Consider the following 19,474-nt stretch of genomic DNA (forward strand, 5'->3'; position numbering starts at 1 on the left):
TAAAGTGTCATGTTTTGGTGGAACTGCACCCGAACCATCCTCATCTTCACCCTCATCTTCGCCAAAACCATCCTTATTTTCACCTTTCTCGGCGCCTTCACCTTTACCTTCTTCACTGCCCGGAGCTTCCTTCTCACCACAAACTTTGCCATCTCCAACAACAGGAACATCACTTGGCAGAAACTCTTTACCCTTAGTTTGTAAGACCTCCGTTTCATCCATAACTACCGCCCTAACCTGGCCGCCATCAACAGCACCGACATCTCCGGCTCCACCAGAACCTTTGACAATCCGGCTAATTCGACAAGCATCCGTCACCATTCCTAACACGGCCCTGGCTTTATCCAGGCTCAGTCCAGAAAATGTCTCCTTAACCTTCTCTCTAATTCCAGAAAAGCCTTCAGCACCGCCCGCGAAACCTTTACCACCTTCGCCGTCGGTGGCGAAACCTTCACCACCTTCGCCGCCAGCGGAACCTTCACCACCATTCAAAATCTCTTCAGACTTCAGAACCTCTTTAGACTTCTTATTATCATCCTTCGTTTCGTATTCAGTAGGCGTGTAAATGACCGAACGTTCGGTGAACTGTTCGTAAACCGTTCGCGCGGGAAATTCGTTTATGTTCGTTTATTTAATAAAAGAACGAACATGAACACATGTTCCGTTCGTTCGTTTATGTTCATGAACGTTCGTTTATTTATGTTTGATTATGTCTGTTTATTTATGTTCATTTATGTATTAATAGAAAAGAATTAATTATTATCTAGATGAATCATCTAATTAAAGGTTTTATATTTTTTAATTTGTGTTCATTTAAGTGTTTTCATTGATGTTCGTTTGTGTTCATTTACATTTGTTCATCTATGTTCATTTATGTTCGTTTATCTTTGTTTAGTTATGTTTGTTTAGATTATAAACAAACAAACACAAATGTTCATTTTTTTAAATAAATGAAAATGAACATAAATATTTGTTCGTTTAAGTGTTCGTATTCTTTTAAAGTTAAATAAATGAACACAAACATGCCCTTGTTTATCTATATTCGATTCGTTTATAATATTTCATTATTCACGTTGATGAATGCGTCGTCTCAATCTCTAGGCTCTGTTGATTTGATTTTGTTAATTTTATTTGTGTTTGTGAACACATTCATTTCCTTAATGAACGAACACGAACATAAAATTTCATTCGGTAAGTGTTCGTGAACCGTTGTGAACACATTATTTCCTTAACGAACGAACATGAACAAGGCTTTGTTTGTATTCGTTCGGTTCGTTTACAGCCCCAGTCTTCAGACTTAACAACAACATTCGGCACAATACTATTCACCTGAGGCACATCCCGGCCGCCAGCGCGACAGCCACAGTGACCTCCACCGCGACCGCCAAGTCCGTTTTCAGATTCAGCCGGCAACATACGGCCACGGCGACCGCGACCACCAGCGAGACCACCACGGCTGCCGGACTTGATTTTAGGCAAAATCAATAACTGTGTGTTCTTCCTCATTTCAATTGACTGAGTTTGACTGAACAGTTGAGATGTTATTGATGTGTGAGAGAGTAAGGGTCAGGAGATTGGTGTTTAGCTGTGATGAGGAGTTGTTGGTTACATAATATAAGTTTTAACTGATCTAACAGTGGAAAGTAACCGATAAAGAAACACAATAGTTATAATCTAACGGTAGAAATTAACCGATAAAGAAACACAATGGTAATTCACTTGGATCGATGACGTGGAAATGAATTTATATATTATTATACTATATATGAAAGTAAAACCACTTGCTAAAGTATATTTACCCTTTATAGCTTTAGTCTGTTTTAAACTGGGGACCTACAACTTGGTACAACACAATAAAACCATCAAACCAACTTTCATTTTTGTTGCTTCACCTAGTTCAAATCAATAAAGTAATAAAATAGACTTAGAAAATAATAATAAAAAAAGAAACTTAGTGGCTGCAACATGGCAACCACCGATTGGACCACAATCTTTTTTACTGTAGCTATAGGTTTTCTTTTATATATAGTATAATTGTTTGAGTTTAGCTCTCCAAAGTATTATATTGTTTTAATTTAAAGCCAAACATTATTTTAGTAAAACTTTGTTTACTTTGCACTTTAACCCCGAAGTTGTTACTTTACACTTTAGCCCCCAAAGTTTTTGTGATTTTAGTTTGTGCACTAACATCATGTTTTTCTTTTCACATAGTTTTTTTGCTATTATTATATATTTTTAACAAATTGATTCTTTTATAACTTTTAACATATGATATTTCTAAAATCTTGAATATGTCGTTACATCACACTTATTTTAATCTATGTCACGTCGTTAAAATGGAGTCCTATTCGCAATAGAGTATTTTTTTTTGGTTGTATCGTAAGTTATATACTAAGTGTTGGTACGATACGGCATCAATACTGTAATGAGCCGAACCGATATTTGCCAAGTTCTTTTAATAGTTAGATAAACTTTTATTTATTGTATAGAGGTGATAATGGTTAGAATGTGCTTGTATATTCGTGTTTTAATACTCGGGCAGTCGCCAAGTTCCCCGCGCAGCGCGCAGGAGAACATACTAGTTTAATTTTAAACTGCAAACACGAATTAACCAAACTAGTAGGAACAGTCAAGTTGACTTTGACTTCTCTATTAATAGTTGTGGAAGCTTGAATTTGGAAGGAAGGTTACAAGTTTTATGAATAACTAGCTTTTAGCCCGCGTTTTTAATATTACGAATATATATTTTTCATGCATATGTATTTAGGTACTAAAATTAGAATTTACATGGACGTATTACAAAAGTTTGATGATAATGTAGTCAGAGAACGACAACCTTAGAATTACAATTATTTCTGAACATACAAAATTACCTATAATAACAATTAGTAACAATATTTGTTAATATGATAGTATATATTCATAATATTGTCTAACCATATATGATATAAGTAATATGTATTATGTTAAAGTAAATATGAATCAAATGTCATAGATAGGGGTGAGCATGGGTAGGGATGGTAATGGGTCGGGTTTTGGTATTCTCAAACCCATACACCCGCCCTATCGGGTAATTACCCCGTCGGGTTTCAGGTTTTCCCATCGGGTTTCGGGTTTCCTATCGGGTTTTGACAAAATACTCGTCGAGTATACCCGGCTCAAAACCCGTCGGGTTTCTACCGAGGTTTTGACAAAATAATAACTAATCGATTACAAAGATGGTTACCATAAAGGTAAAATATCTCAAATAATTTACATAAACAAGTTTCGACAAATAATATATTTGGAATATAGTATGTGTATAATATAATAAGCTATATCGGGTACATCGGGTATATAATAGGGTAAATGGGTCTATGTTATCGGGTCGGGTAATCAGGTATATTAGAAATCCCAAACCCATCCCAAACCCGCGAAAAATTTCGAAACTATTCCCAAAAGCGTCCCAAACCCTAACGGGTCAGGTATTACCCGTCTCATTTATGTCGAGTTTCGGGTTTTCCCATCGAGTACGGGTTTCATTGCCATCCCTAAGCATGGGTTCGCAACCATAACCGAATACTTATGTTATAAAAATCCACAACATATCGCTTTTGGTTATAGACAATGGTTTGGTTTAGTTAAACAAATCATGAATATAACCTGACAAAATTAGCTTTCTATTCAATTCAGTACTTTGTTTATAACCAAAAATTTGTATATGACTTAAAATCGTTTGAATAATTTATATATATTCTTTTTGCTTTCCGCCCAAAATTTGAACTCATTTGCCTTTTTGACAACTTTCAAATAAAGCGGGCTTCCATTTTATAGTGAACTTTCCCACTTGATTTTTTTTCTTCCCGTCAACATGGATATACTAAACAAAGTTTGATTGCATTTGGAAATTCCAACACCTGATCGCTCCTCTTTTTCTCCCCTCGAAACATATTGATTTGAGTTCAACAAACATGCACATATATAACCCCAAATCACCTTAAATTAATTATTAGGAACAAAAGTAACTCCGTTTTACCCTAGATCAATTACAAGCATAAAAAAACTAAAAAAAAAAGTAATAAAAATTGTTTAAACTGTAAATAAATATTTATATAAATTACAAATAATTTAGAGCATGTCACTCCACCACCTACTCGCCGCCGCCATCACCACATGTCGTCATTGCCAACATCCACCGCCACAATCTCTATCCATCATGAATAATCTAGTCCAATAATCCATTTTAGTTTGAACATGTTTCAACTTAATCTAAAGCAAACCTTTTAAAAATAGCACGTTTTAACCCGAACAAAGTTCGATTCAATATTCAACTTAATCTGACTCACAAATTTTGCCAAACATAGTTTAAAACCCTCAGGTTTTCACTATGACAAATTATTGCCTGGTCATGCAACTATTCAAATTATTAAAATTAAAAAAGCATAACAGTAGGTAGTATATTTTTTTGGTTCGATAAGTAGTAGTAATATAAATAACTTTTAGAAAAACAGGTCTCCTACTGTTATTGTGTGTTCAGACATTTAAGTTTTATAAAATTAAACTCTTCACTGGTTTGGCCAGCTGAGTTTTCTATTGACTTTTTGGTCAACCTAAAAAGTTACAAATGCTGAAAAGTCAAAATCCACATAAAATTCAATGTGACCAAAAAGTCAAAATGCTCATAAAAGTTGAGTTTTTCAAAATCATAAGCCAAACGGTGCCAAACCACCATATTGAAGTATCTACCTCTCTTTTTATGAGGAATATGGGCTGACAACTTTTATCTTTAAACCACCTTTGAATTTGTATCATACACATTGACTGTTGACAAAAATAAAGTGAAATGTCACTAAATAAAGTAATAATCATATACGTTAAAATTCTCATAACTAATAATGGGCCTTCCAAAAGAGTGACTCTGCAAGTTTAGAATGGTAATATTAGTATAACTCATAAACAAATGCATACACAAACACACCTTTGAAGACATTCTCAAAAAGTCCCATAATATCTTAATTTGATAGACGCACTCAGTGTTTTCTTCTATGGTGTACCAATTCTTGTCCTAATATCTAAGACAACAAAATAATGAAAATGTTAGTTTTCCAAAAATTCAAAATAAATCTGATTTGTGGAGTAACAAATCATAATGTTCCTAAAAATCAAACCATAAAGCATACACTTTTAACGACTCTTTGTTGGTATATTAGTTTTGACAACTCTTAAGTGGCATCTAGATATGACAATATGATAAAAAATTATTAGGGATTCTATTAAGTGTGACCTACCCATTGCGATGCGTATATAGAGCCTCTTGCTTTGATATATGTTTTGTAGAAGCATAGCTACTTTTTGCATGATTTCGCATCTCAAAAGTAATTGTATACATTTCAGAAAAAGGTTTGAAATTTTGAATGCACAAGAATATTTGTTTCACGCATAAACCAAAAATAATTATAAACAATATTATAACTTGCTTCTGGGCATAGTTGGGTTTCTAATCTATCTCCAAGCAAAGCTGATGAATGCCATTAAACATGGTTATTATTATATAATTAGATAATTCAAACTTCTTGAGATTGAATGTGGTTTTCAATATGTTTTATCAAAAAAAGACGAAATTAGAAAGACCAAGAAACTAAAGCCTAAATCGAAAGTCAAATACCAATAAACAAACCTCAGAAAGCCGCATGTTTGTCTTTTTGTGCATTATGTAACCACTCGCTCAACATTGCAGATTTGCAACATTTGCATTTAGAGAAAAATTGGATATTTTACATATTACAGATCAAAGAAATTGTTGTATTTACCTCCAAGGTATTGAGTTACATTCGAGCCTCCAAATGTTTCAGCAGATAATTGACCCGTCATCGTACTGGTAACAAATGTGCATCCTTAATCCTTTTTGGTTTCTCATTCCTAGCTCCATGTTCAGCTTCATTCCATAAGGTACCTCATCATAAATATATAAAACCTAGAATATTTGAACAATCATGTTAAATAATCCCAAGCTTGAACTATTCTACAAATCCTATAAAGATTAAACATCTATCCAACAAATTCTATAGCTAAAAGCAGGTTACATCACATTATATAGCAAGAAAACTTCCACACAGCAGCATAAATCCCTAACCAAAATAACTTCCAAAAATCAGTAACTCCTCCTTTCATAAAAGGAATCAAAGCAAATGTGTATGTACTCAACTTCAGACACCATGTGGATTCTAACATTTCTCTTTAACTTTGATGATTACTATACCTAGTCTGTAATAACTATCAACAAATTAGGTGTGTTAGTGTCACTCGTTTAGAGTTGCTTACCAAACATCAACCTAAAATGGACCTGTTTTCACAAACCTTAAGGGGGTGTTTGGTACAGAGAATTGGGGGGTGAGAAATGGAAATAGAAACAATTCTCTTGTTTGTTTACGAAAGAAAGAGGTGAGAAATGGAAATAAACCATTTCCATTTCCCTGGTTTCTTTTCTCTAAAAAAAGCGGAGAAATCATTTCTCCAGGGTTTCATTTCTCACTTCCATTCTCTTCCTTTTCACTTCTATCACCAGCTTCCTCATTTGAAGTCATCTCATTTGAAGTCGGTAACCACCTCTCTACTCAGCTTCTAGGGTTTATCAAATTCATTCATAACAACAAACCCTAAATTAGCTCACTAGAATCCACTGTTAATCATCCTACAATGGCGGCATCAATTACCGCACAGCTACAAGCAATCAGGTCAATTGTTACAGCCGATGCAGATCCTATCAAACGGCCGTTCACTCGTCCGTCAATCCTGTTTGATGCCAAGGAGGCAGCTGATATTGATATCGATGCTCTGTTTAACCTCGCGCTGTCAGGTATTGGTTCATATTCGTGTGAATAGTATGCTGCTTGTTTATTTAGTTGTGTTGATTTGATACTAAAGGTTATGCAGCTAGTAATTGAAGTTTTTGATAAGTTAGATTATATGTTCTGGTTTAGATGTTGTAGGATACTGTAATTACTTGAAAGCAGGAGTTTAATAAGCTACATTTAGTGTAGTTTAGGTTTTAACTGAAGACATGCAATTTCTTTCAACAATTTAGAATGTAGAACTTGTAAATTTTTATTTAGCCTGTTGAGTTCATGCTTTTGATTGATACTCATACAAATAGCATGCTGCTCGCTTTGTGTTTTTGGTGCTGAAATTGGTTTTTTTTTATTGAAAAGTTGATATGTATATTGTTGTGTTGATTTGATACTAAAGGTTATGTAGCTAGTAGTTGAAGTTTATGATAAGTTTAGATTATATGTTCGGTTTTAGATGTTGTAGGATACCGTAATCACTTGAAAGCAGGAGTTTAATAAGCTAAATTTAGTGGAATTTAGGTTTTAACTGAAGATATGCAATTCATCTCAACAAATTTTTAATTAATTTTTTAGGTTTTTGGATCAGCTGTTGATGTAGGTTGTTCTAGTTATTATGATCAAACATGGGTTGGATAAAGTGCCTGAAATACTGATTAATGCCAATCATAGACTAGTTTGTTTCAAAGCATGCTTTTAGCATGATTTTTTACTGTTGTAAATTTTGGTTTGAGACATTCTAAGGATTGTTGATGAACTATAGAGTTTAACAATGTATTAGTCAGACTAACTGATGTTTGGTTCAGCCATTGATGCAAATGAACTTTTTTTTTGTCTGTCATTAAAGAATAAGCTCAAATAAATGATGGATAAGTGGCAGATCAGTATGATGCCATTGCTGAAGTTTTCACTTGTTGATGTAATTTAGGCTATCAGGAAATTTTATGTCGAGAATTTGAGAATAACTGGATAATTGTTTGTTAAACCAGAAGATTCAATGTTTTGCCAATTTTGAATGATTTGAGCCTTGATTTCTCAGGGTTGGAGGTTCTTGTTAGCCAAGATGAACGATTTGGGAACTACAAGAATGATGTGTTTGCACATAAGAGTAAAGAATTGGATAGAGAGCTGGTGGGCATTGAAGAGAATAACCAAATTAATGCTTCAATTAGTTCTTATTTGCGGTTGCTTTCAGGATATTTTATGTTACCTTCTGCTCTGCGGACACTCGAATATCTAATTCGTAGATACAAGTATGTATTTTAATTTATAATTCATACTTTATATCTTGAATATTTAGGTTTCTTGTATGTTACAGTTTGTATGCGAACATGTTTCTATTCACATGCTTATATATTTTTTATTTATAGGATCTATGTTTACAACACAGAGGAGATGATTTTGTGTGCTCTACCTTATCATGAAAGCTTTACCAGGTATTACTACGAAAAAACAGTTCAAAGCAGCTCATTTGATTGGTAAAGATGTGGATCTAGGACGTTCTTTTCTTGTGTTGACAATAGAAGAGAAAATTGAGATGGTCGAGTTGTATACCGATGGTTCAATGGGATAGTTGTGTATGGTTGAAGTATGTTTTGTATGTGAATTGGTTTTAACTATGGTTGATGTTTTTTGCTTAAAAACTATGTTTTGTATGTGAATTGGTTTGATCAATGCATATTTTGGTTGGAATTTATGCATCTTTTTATATGTTTTTTATTTTTTAATAAATATTTGTTATGAAAAAAATACTTGTGCTAATGATAAAGTTGATATAATTCTCTGTTTATTTTCTATGTACCAAACAAGAGAAATGATTCTCAGCTATATTTCTCTACTGAAATCTCTGTACTATTAAACAGAACAGTCAATTCTCATTCTCCAGACCAATTCCCTTTCTCTGCAATTCGATTTCTCTATTCCATTTCTCTACAATTCCATTCTCTGTACCAAACACCCCCTAAAACTCAGTTATAAATATCATTAGAACATGCAAACACCAAACTTTAATGAAACCTAAATTTGCCCACCTAAAGACACCATAATTGCAAAGCTAACGCTCAAATGAGATTCAATTGCAAGATTTGTTGAAAGTGTATGCCATAATACAAAACCTAAGACCAATTCATGCTTATATAAATACTGAGTCTCCACACGAAGCTGTTTGATTTCAAGATAAGCAGCAAATTTCAAACCTAAAACTATGATTTAAAAAAGTTACAAAAATATCTGATTAAAAATTAATTATACTTTGTATATTCTCACAATAATATTACCTTGTCTCAACATCTTTCGCCTTGAGTTCAGCTGTCGCAGCCAACACATTTTATAAAGAAATATCATCATTCAATATGTCCATCTGTAGTTCAGTTGCATTTCAATGAGATATAAAAGATAAAAGAATACCTAAATGATTCATTTAAAAAAAAACAAAACAAATTAACCAACTCAAAAGGTGAGCAATGCACATGACCTTCTCCATCAGCACAACTCACTTCCAAATATCTCTAAGTCTAACCTGAATTAGAAAGAAACACAGTTAAGACTTAAGATTACAAGTAAGACACCTAATGAAAAATTGTTGTGAGTCAATTATCCAATTTACATAATAAACTCCCATCCCATTAAATTTTATAAGAATATTTCAAATAATCTAGCATCCTAACAAATAATTTTTAACCACATTTTTTTATTTGGTGTTGTGTTTGATATGTGCCTAGGACACCTCACGATGATTTCTTATGGTTTAAGAAATGTCAAAATGATTCAGGAGTTGATTATAAATAAGTCTGACGCGCGGCTTGAAACAAAACATGTATTGAAGATAGAATTTCTCTTTTGTTTCAGGTCAAATCTCAACAGGTCCCAATAATAGATTTGTAATCCCTAAAACCATTTTTTCTATAACGGAATATTTGACGATATTGAAAACCTAATTTATTTATTCTATAATTGATTCAACATAAAAAAGCCGCATAAATTAGTTTCACTCTAGAACTATTACCTGGTAAAAACCAACATAACTGAAACCCAAGCTGAGGTTAAGAACTTCAAGTACTCAATTTCCATTTGGGAAAATTTGTTATACAACTTCTTACTACGTTCATATCCCATGAAATTGTATCTTCTCTGTCTAACTTCATGCACACCTAAATTAATAAAAATGACTCGATATTATCATAGAATGTATACATAAGACTCCCGAATCAAAAAGATCATGTTTGTTGTGTACTTTTAGATTTGATGAATTAGGGATGGATAATAGAAAAAAGTTATAGTTAGTGAACCAAATTAACGTATTATTTTGTTAATCATAAATTGTGTTTGGATGGGATTTTGCCTCTTGAAGTTGTAATAGTCACTTTATGATAGTGTTGATGTCAAACAAATTTTGAACTTTTAATAAATTAGCTAATTAATTAAGTACATGGAAGAATAGGAGTGGTTGATGTATAACACTGAGGCTATTTGGTGTTTCAAAGCTAGGATACATGCTTCACCGACGATTAATTGGTGATTTGGGGACAGAGATGTCGTGATCTATAACCTACGTTCAGAATCAACTGCCTGTTGCAACAGGTAGAGATACGATCGATCAGTTGTTCACAAGAAGAATATGGAGAGGCAATGATTAGGTTTTAGACTTAGGGTTTCAGAATATGATATAATCCATTTCACCCTATCCAAACCCATTAGAAGACCCGTAAAAGCGGATCAAACGCATGAGAAACCTCTTTACAAATGAAGCAGTCCAGTGACTTCCATAAAAAAAGGGAGCGACCACATCATGACACATAGAATTTTGAAGGTTTCGTTTATATATATTATTATATAGATTCCTTTTACGCTATTCCCTTTATTTTACACATAATATTTTCTCAATCCAATATTAACCATTGAAATCCCATATCAATGGACTAAAATCTTTGTAATCCCATATAAAAAATCTATACTTTCAATTATATAATATATTGTTCCCTCGTCCTAGCCCTTTAAAGTCCTTAACTTTTAATCACAAGTTCACCTGTATTGCTTTTACTTGTAAATTGACAGATGAGATGAAGAGCGGGTAAAACCTAATATTCTTGAAGGGGAAGTTAGGAACAGTTACGTCACTGATTCTTCGCGGATAACCGCTCCTGCTCCCGGCGAGATATATTACCACAATTCGCATTCAAATCTTTTATCCAAAAATAAAATATGCTTCCTTTTCGTCTCTCTCTCTTTCTTTCTGTCTTTGACACCGAGTTTCAGGTTTGGAGAAAGGAGTTTGTTCCTTCGTCGGTGTAGGCTCTTTCGCCCTATACCGAGAATGAATTGTGAGTAATTATTTCACCTGTTTGTGTATCCAATTTTGAGTTTTACTTTCAATTGAAGGTATGGAGTTCCTGAGCTCACATATAGGTAATGGCAGTTGAAATTACCTATTTATATATTGCTAGACCAGGTTACTAGAGGAAAGAGAAATAGGCAAGGCAAACATTAAAGATTCAGGCTTGGATTAACTAGCTTTTTTGAAGAATCATTAACTTAATAATAATAATGATATCAATAGGGAAGATGGATTTTCATGGGATGGATAGTGGGAAAGGTGACAGCCGAAAGTCATGTTTGTGATGCAAACATTGAGGTACTACAATTGTGTTTTATTACCTTTTTTAAGACTTAAAATGTATGCATGCACATCCTGATTCAAGATCTTACAGATTAAAAACTGTGCCTAATTACCGTAAGTTGTATTTTATGCATGTTTTAATCTTTTTTGTAGGTCAATTCGTCAATGAAACAACAAATGGTTATTGTCTGAAGAAAAACAAAATTGTAATTCGACAACCAACATTACAGATGTTATTGGAAACCACAAGGATTTACAGTTCAATAGAGAAAGCAATAGATGTTCTTAAAGCTATATATACCCGAGAGTGATGATGATCTTTTGTTGGGCGGTTGTGATATTCTTGAAGACAAGAAGAAAGCAAGGGCGTTTTTTAGTTTGCAGCCACGGGTTTTCTGTGCACTCCCTTTAAGTTGCACGATCGTAGAAAAAGGTCATAACCAAATTCGCTTCTAATGTTGAGCAATTGATTAAATTTCCAAAAAAAAAAATAAATAATTATTATCATATTCTGAGCTTTATGATTGTGAATTCTCTACACTTTTAGGGTCTAGATTATAGCAAAAATAAAATCTATTCGGGTTGGTTAAATGTCCGAGCTATGCGGGTTAGAGCAGAAAGGCGGCCCCTATGGCACCTCATAGTAGTTGGGGGAGCTCTTTATGTCAGTGCTTTTCTAATATTATTACCTTTTGGTTTCTATATTTATCATCCGAGTACTTAGGCTTATCATTGACTTTTGTTGACCTCAGAATGCTGCTGCTAGAAATGCTTTCGTGGTTTTGACTATGTTAGTTATCTTGAAAATGGTCAAATCCCTCATCAGGTATTTTGACTTACCATTGACTTTTTGTTGACATCCTAAACCTCTTTGCTGATTATTGTTTTTTTTTTCCTTCTTGCAGCATATATATTATGGTCACCCAAAGTTCTTTTCAATATTGAGGATCATAGATAGAAAGTAAGTACAAACATAAATTAAACTGGTACGGTAAAAAGATGACCAGGAAGTTACAGATCAAAAATGAACCAGTATAACATTGAAGCAGAAATACATAATCTATGTAATGGGGGTTCATTGATTTTTGACTTTTGGATAATTTGTTGAAACTGTTGCAGATCTATTAAACAAATGCATGTTCAGTAATACCCATCTCAGAAGATAAGCACGAAGATAAGCTCTAGTGGACCTAAAGGCATAACAGAGACAAAAGCAATGTAAAGCATCAGTAGATCATTGTGATCAAAACTATTACATCTGGCCAAACAAGTACAAATGCAAGCTTCCTTAAGTCTTTGTCGAGCATATGGTGGACATAGTAATATCCTGTGTAGATATTGTTATAAAATAATCTTTTCTTGAATTCTTCTTTTGTATGCTTTGGCCTTTTTTAAAAATTTCTTTTATATATATTGCTGCATATAATAAATAGATGATTGCATCGTTTGAAATGATTCAAAGAAATTTCAGTCCCACATCGCATATTAAGAAAAATTTCAAGAGTGTCTTGTCATATAAAATGGAAGTTCAAGGGCAACCCAATATGAACCATGTACACTCCATAGAATCAACATTTAGTGGCATTGTTTAGTGATTTTAAGTTTGGTAGGTTCATGTGTTAGTTTTGTGGTTGGTTAGGTTGGGAACAACACACAAATATTTGTTAAGTCATATATTATGTTGATTTTAGCATCATGTTATTATTATTTAAATTTGTTATCAACAATATTAATATAATTATGATCATTTTAATAATATTATTATTAATATAATTTAATTAGTACTATTATAATTATTTAGTTTTCATTATTCTGTATTTATATTAATGAAGTCGGGTATTTTATTTTTCAAATAAATACTATTTTTATTTAAAATACAAAGAAATATAGCATTGACAATTATGACATCCCGACCACCACCTGACAGGTATAAAACTAGTTGTTATTATTATTATTATTTTATACGCAAATTTGGTAAAAACTAAAAAGTCGCCGTGTCCGAATCCTTGTTATCCATCGTCTGCTTCTTCTTCTTCACTTGTTTCCTTCCTTGGAATCTCAAACCCTAGATTCCACCCCTCACCTCAAATCAATCGTATATCCTCATCTTCTCTACAATACATTATCACCCTTTATCACTTCTTATTTACACAAACCCACTATCTTAATTCCCCCTTTTACCCACTTCTAGGGTTTGCTCTTAATCAACCAATTCTCCTCAATTCGAATCTGGGTTCTGATGTTGATGGATCTAAGTGGGTTTTTGGGATCTTAGCTTTTCATGCCGTGAAACTGTTTCAAGTAATTGGTGTTTGAATAAGTTAGTTAGGGTTTCATAATGGATCATGTGATTGGTGGCAAGTTTAAGCTTGGTAGGAAGATTGGCAGTGGATCTTTTGGAGAGCTTTATTTAGGTAATTAATTATTTGTTTTGTTTATTTTTTGTTTTATGGTTATGTTGCATTTGTGATTGGCTTATTATTATTATTGTTTGCAGGAGTGAATCTTCAAACTAAAGAAGAAGTTGCTGTCAAATTGGTATGTATTTATGGTTTTTTACATTTATACATACTGCTCTGTGTTTGTTTGCTTAAAGTGGCAAGTATGTTTTGCTATATAAGTTTTTAGTGTTCTGTTTTGTATGTTACTATTTATGTTGTGGAAATTTTCTACCAGGTTATGTTCTTAGTCATAATAAATCTGAAATCTTTCTCATAGTTTTTAAGTTTTAATCAGATTGAAACACAATAAATTTTTACTACTTTAGTTAAAACACTTTACATATCAATAGGACCATTCCAGAAGTCACAAAATTTCTAAAGAGGTAGAAACTAGAAGTAGGATTGGTGGTGAAGGTTTAACCGAACATAAGAGTGATTAACTTAAATTTAAATGTAATGCGTACGACAGTGTGCCACGTCAGCTCCTTTGGGATTGCCTAGAGAGTAGAGGTGTTCGTGGAAAATATATAAAGATAATTAGGGATATGTATGCCAAGTCTGAAACAAGCGTGCACCTGTTGGGGATACGGACTTCTTCCCAGTAGAGGTAGGCCTTCACCAGGGATCAGCATTGAGCCCGTTCCCTTTTGCAGTAGTCCTAGATGAGTTGTCAAAGTTGATTCAGGATACTGTTCCTTGGTGCATGCTTTTCGCCGACGATATCGTGTTGATCGCAGAGAGTAAACAAGATCTGAATATGAGGCTAGAGGAGTGGCGTTCTGCTCTAGAGAATAAAGGTTTGAAGATTAGTCGGTCAAAGACGGAGTATCTTTACTGTGACTTTGGTGGGGTAAACGATGATGAAGATGTCCAAATCACAATTGAAGGCCAGGAGGTTCCGCAGTCAACCAAGTTCAAATACTTGGGATCGTTTATGCAAAGTGACGGGGCCATAGATAGTGATGTAGCCCATTGTGTCCAAGCAGGATGGTGTAAATGGAGAGCTGCCACAGGGGTATTGTGTGACAAGAGGTTCCCTACTAAATTAAAGGGAAAATTTTATAGGGTTGCGATTAGACATGCGATGCTATACGGAACAGATTGTTGGGCCATCAAGAAGACACACATGCGCAAGTTGGAGGTAGCAGAGATGAGGATGCTAAGGTGGATGTGTGGACACACAATGTTAGACCGAATAAGAAACGACGCTTTTCGGGAAAGAGTGGGGGTGGCTACTATATCAGATAAGATAAGGGAAGGCAGATTGAGATGGTTTGGACATGTAAAAAGGAGACAGACAACGGCTCCCGTTAGATCAGTGGAAAGCCTTATTGTAGAGGGGAGGAGGGGTAGAGGTAGACCCAAATTGACTTGGGATGAGAGGATTAGGCGTGATTTGCTAGAGTTGCACCTCTCTGAGGACATGGTTGAGGATAGGAGTTCTTGGAGACGTAGAATTAAGGTTAAAGACCTTTAGAATGACGGGCTATTATTATTACTATCCCTTTTGCTATTGCTATTGCTATTGTGGTGGTTGTTGTTGGTATTACTATCGTTCTTACTATTAATTCTACTTTTAGAATTATTATTTTCTACTTATTATTATTTACTAAATTCTACCGTGTGTTGTGTTTTTCGTTTACCTATAGTGAAATGTTGAATTAAACAGACTAATATCATAGCACTGTAGTTGATTGTGTATATGTATATATATATAAACATTATCTGTATATCTATTTACTTTTGAGTTGGGGGTCTCGCCGGAAGCAACCTCTCTATCTTTAGGGATAGAGGTAAGGTGTGCCTACATCCCACCCTCCCCAGACCCTACTTATGATAGCCTAGGCTATTTGTGGTGGGAAATACTGGGTATGTTTGATTTGATTTGATTTGATTTGATTTAAGTTAATAGTTACAGTAACAGAGGTTAAATTTGTGGCTAAAGGTTAACCAAACATAATTGACTTAAGATTAACTGCACCTCGAAGTGTTTTATAATTGCTAAAGTAACAGATTGCAATATCATTCAACTTTTAACACAAAAATTTAAAATTTAGGTTGGTTTTACAGCAATAGCTAGTGAAATAAACCAGCAGAGTAATTAGCTATAGTTCACCTAAAATATATTTTATTGCGTCTTTCGTGTGGCCTTATCTCGTATTTGTTCTCAGGAATCTGTTAAGACCAAGCACCCGCAGCTTCATTATGAGGCGAAACTGTACATGCTGCTTCAAGGAGGAAGTGAGTTTCATGTTTATTTTATTGTTATTTTCATCTTTATGTTTGTATATATTGTTCTTTTATGTGAAGACTTAAGAAACTTATCATACACTCTTTTTAAATTAACACAGCTGGTGTTCCACACCTCAAATGGATTGGAGTTGAAGGAGAATATAATGTGATGGTTATTGATCTTCTTGGACCAAGTTTGGAAGATTTATTTAATTATTGTAATCGCAAGTTCACTTTGAAAACGGTTTTAATGCTTGCAGATCAGATGGTAAGTATCACACCTTGTGTAATCCGATTAATTGCACCTATTGCATCAACACTTGCACCTTTTTTTATTGATTTATGCAGATAAATAGAGTTGAATATATGCATTCAAGAGGTTTTCTTCACCGTGATATAAAACCAGACAACTTTTTGATGGGTTTAGGACGGAAGGCAAATCAGGTATTCTCTTTTACAAGTTATGGTCTTTATAATGTTAAATTCTTTTAGTTTCGTTTTAAACTTATTTATCAACATATGTCTGTTTGTTTATATTGAAACAGGTTTATATTATAGATTACGGTCTTGCAAAAAAGTATAGAGATGCTCAGACACACAAGCATATACCATATAGGTATTGGAATTGATTATGCCAAAACTTGAGTGAAATGATATTTTTATATTCTTTATTTTGCTTGTTCTGTATCACAACTAATATTTTCTTACAATTTTTTTTCAGGGAAAATAAAAACCTTACTGGTACAGCCCGTTACGCCAGTGTTAATACTCACCTTGGTGTCGGTAAGTAATCATGCTCGTTTGGAATATTCCATGATTAAATTATTTTTGTAATAATTTCCTAGACTCAAATTACTTGTCATGGTTTTGGTTTATTTATAATTGTAGAGCAAAGCAGGAGGGATGATCTAGAGTCTCTTGGTTACGTGCTCATGTATTTTTTGAGAGGAAGGTTGAATATATAACAACTTTATTTAATTGTTTGATATTTTGAACTTTTTAAAATTTTCCATTAACATTGCTCTTGTATATATGCGGTTGCAGCCTTCCTTGGCAGGGTCTGAAAGCCGGCACTAAGAAGCAAAAGTATGATAAAATTAGTGAAAAGAAGATGATTACTTCTATAGAGGTATTCTTAAGATCAAACATATTTTAAGCATTTCTTGATTATAAATTTTTAAGGAAGTGACATGGGAATCATAAGAATGTTCATTGTTAACTTCTTAATAAAGTGACTTTTAAATGAACCAAATCTACAGGTGCTCTGCAAATCTTATCCAACTGAATTCACATCGTATTTTCATTATTCTCGATCATTGCGGTTTGAAAATAAACCAGATTACTCTTACCTGAAAAGGCTTTTCCGGGACCTCTTCATACGAGAAGGTGAAAATCTGAATATTATTAGAGAATTTGTTTTTGTTGATTCTCAATTATATATCATCGCATAAACTATGCTTTATCATCATACCATTATTATTATTATTATTATTATTATTTTTATATTATTATTATTATTATTGTTGTTGTTATTGAAACAAATCTATACGCGGTGTTTGTGTTTCAGGTTATCAGTTTGACTATGTTTTTGACTGGACTGTTTTGAAGTATCCTCAAGTTGGTTCAGGTTCCAGTTCTAGAGGACGGGTAAGAATTTCTTATATTATTTTTTATTTCATCAATCATTTAGATTTGCTTTCTGTAATTGTAAACCTCTACTACAAATCAGACTGCTGGCAAATTACCACTGAATCCAGGGCCTTCAGCAGAAAGAGCAGAAAAAACACCAGGTTTTTATTTATTTTGCACTCTACTTTTTATGTAACTCTGTATTTAGGAGTTTTTTTTTTGTGTGCTTGTATATGTGTGTGTGTGTGTACGTACAATGCCAAGATTCTTTATGGTTTGTTTCGTATAATGGATGATAGTGGAGTGGTCAATATTCGAATCGGACTTGAAAATTTTGAAATTTTAAATTTGATTTGAATCATATTCGGGTTTGTTGAAAAATTTATTTCGAATTCGAATCCAGCTTCAAAACTTCAGAATTTGAATATTCGACATTTGATTCGTTGAACACCCCTAGACGGCAGTGTTTGTATAATTATAAGATATTGGCATTTGTGGGTTTACTTGATTTATAGAACTTGCAATATAAGTAGGGTGGAAAATCTGGTGATAATTTATATTTATATTTTTTAGTGAGAGCAGAGGTTAAAGATAGATTCTCGGGCACAGTGGAGTCATTTGCTAGACGTGCTGGTTTGCCTGGTGATTATACAAGACACCGATTTTCAGAACGCACAACACCATCTAAAGAAGTGGTGAGTTATTTTAATTACATAAGAAAGTAACTTCATTCATGCTTAAAATTACATTTTCGTTTGTGTATTCAGCATGGTGAGTCAGATAGAGCCCGCATTACACGAACAAGTAGTACTTCAAAACGAGCAGTCATATCAAGCAGCAGACCAAGCTCGTCTGGCGAGCCCAGTGAGAGCCGGTCGAACCGGTTGGGTTCAGGCAGCGGTCGCATATCAACCACTCAAAGGCTCCACTCACAACCCGGGTTCGAGTCCAAGTCATCATCTTTCACACAGGCGGTACCTTCATCAAGAGGTGGCCATGATGACGCCATGAGAAGCTTCGAACTGTTAAATATTGGCAAGAGGAAATAAAAAACCGGTTTTTTGGTTGTGGGCTCATTCGAATAACCATTCTCTCTCATTTACAGCAAAAATCTTAAAGAAAGATTTATTATTCCTGATCTTGTGGCTTTGAAGGAAGAGTGTATCTCACTTCAAGGTGGATGTTCATATGCTCTTGTCAAAACGTTTATGTTGAAAAATCGTTGAAACTGGATTTACCTCCTTGTTTTCTTGTATTTATATTTCTAGTCAACCCAACAATTATGTCAGTTCGCTTGTATTTTGTGGATTAAATTTGAAAATATGGATATACTTTTTAATGTGTTTCGTATATTATGAATGCTGTTATATTAGGCTGTTTTCTATGGTGGGCCGGTGGGGGGCATCAAAGCCCCTCCACAGTGTCACGTCATCACCATGTAGAAAACGGGGCTTCGAAGCCCTTCTTTAGAATGCCCCTTATGGTTTAAACCTGTTGAGTGTCCCAATATATATATATATATATATATATATATATATATATATATATATATATGGTAAGGATTCTAAGAGAATCAATTTAAAAATGAGAAATGTGATGACCATTTTGGGCCACATGTTTTAAAAATTAAGGGTTTTAAAAACCAATGGCATTTTTGTAAAATACAGAAACTTGAAGGGGCAATTGTATACAAATAAAAAATAGATAGACCAGTCTTTCAAATAATCAATTTT

At 33.8% G+C, this 19,474-nt stretch overlaps 1 protein-coding gene and 1 pseudogene across 1 annotated transcript; both read left to right on the forward strand.

Annotated features, from left to right (window-relative positions):
* The first annotated feature begins 6,577 nt into the window (after window positions 1–6,577).
* Window positions 6,578–8,306, forward strand: LOC143582701 (uncharacterized protein At3g06530 pseudogene; annotated as a pseudogene).
* Window positions 8,307–13,770: 5,464 nt separating this feature from the next.
* On the forward strand, window positions 13,771–19,024 carry LOC143582706 (casein kinase 1-like protein 10). Its single transcript, XM_077065199.1, has 14 exons — window positions 13,771–13,853; window positions 13,937–13,977; window positions 16,052–16,121; window positions 16,232–16,380; window positions 16,461–16,556; window positions 16,658–16,728; window positions 16,834–16,895; window positions 17,001–17,064; window positions 17,157–17,241; window positions 17,372–17,498; window positions 17,680–17,759; window positions 17,842–17,902; window positions 18,315–18,436; window positions 18,509–19,024. Exons 1-14 carry the CDS (start codon window positions 13,778–13,780, stop codon window positions 18,788–18,790), a joined length of 1,386 nt encoding a protein of 461 aa, XP_076921314.1. The 5' UTR covers window positions 13,771–13,777; the 3' UTR covers window positions 18,791–19,024.
* Window positions 19,025–19,474: the final 450 nt, after the last annotated feature.

The sequence above is a fragment of the Bidens hawaiensis genome, unplaced genomic scaffold, assembly GCF_021521415.1.
Source record: "Bidens hawaiensis isolate Kalapana, Puna unplaced genomic scaffold, B.hawaiensis_p1.1 tig00031842_1, whole genome shotgun sequence".
NCBI classification, from domain to species: Eukaryota; Viridiplantae; Streptophyta; class Magnoliopsida; order Asterales; family Asteraceae; genus Bidens; species Bidens hawaiensis.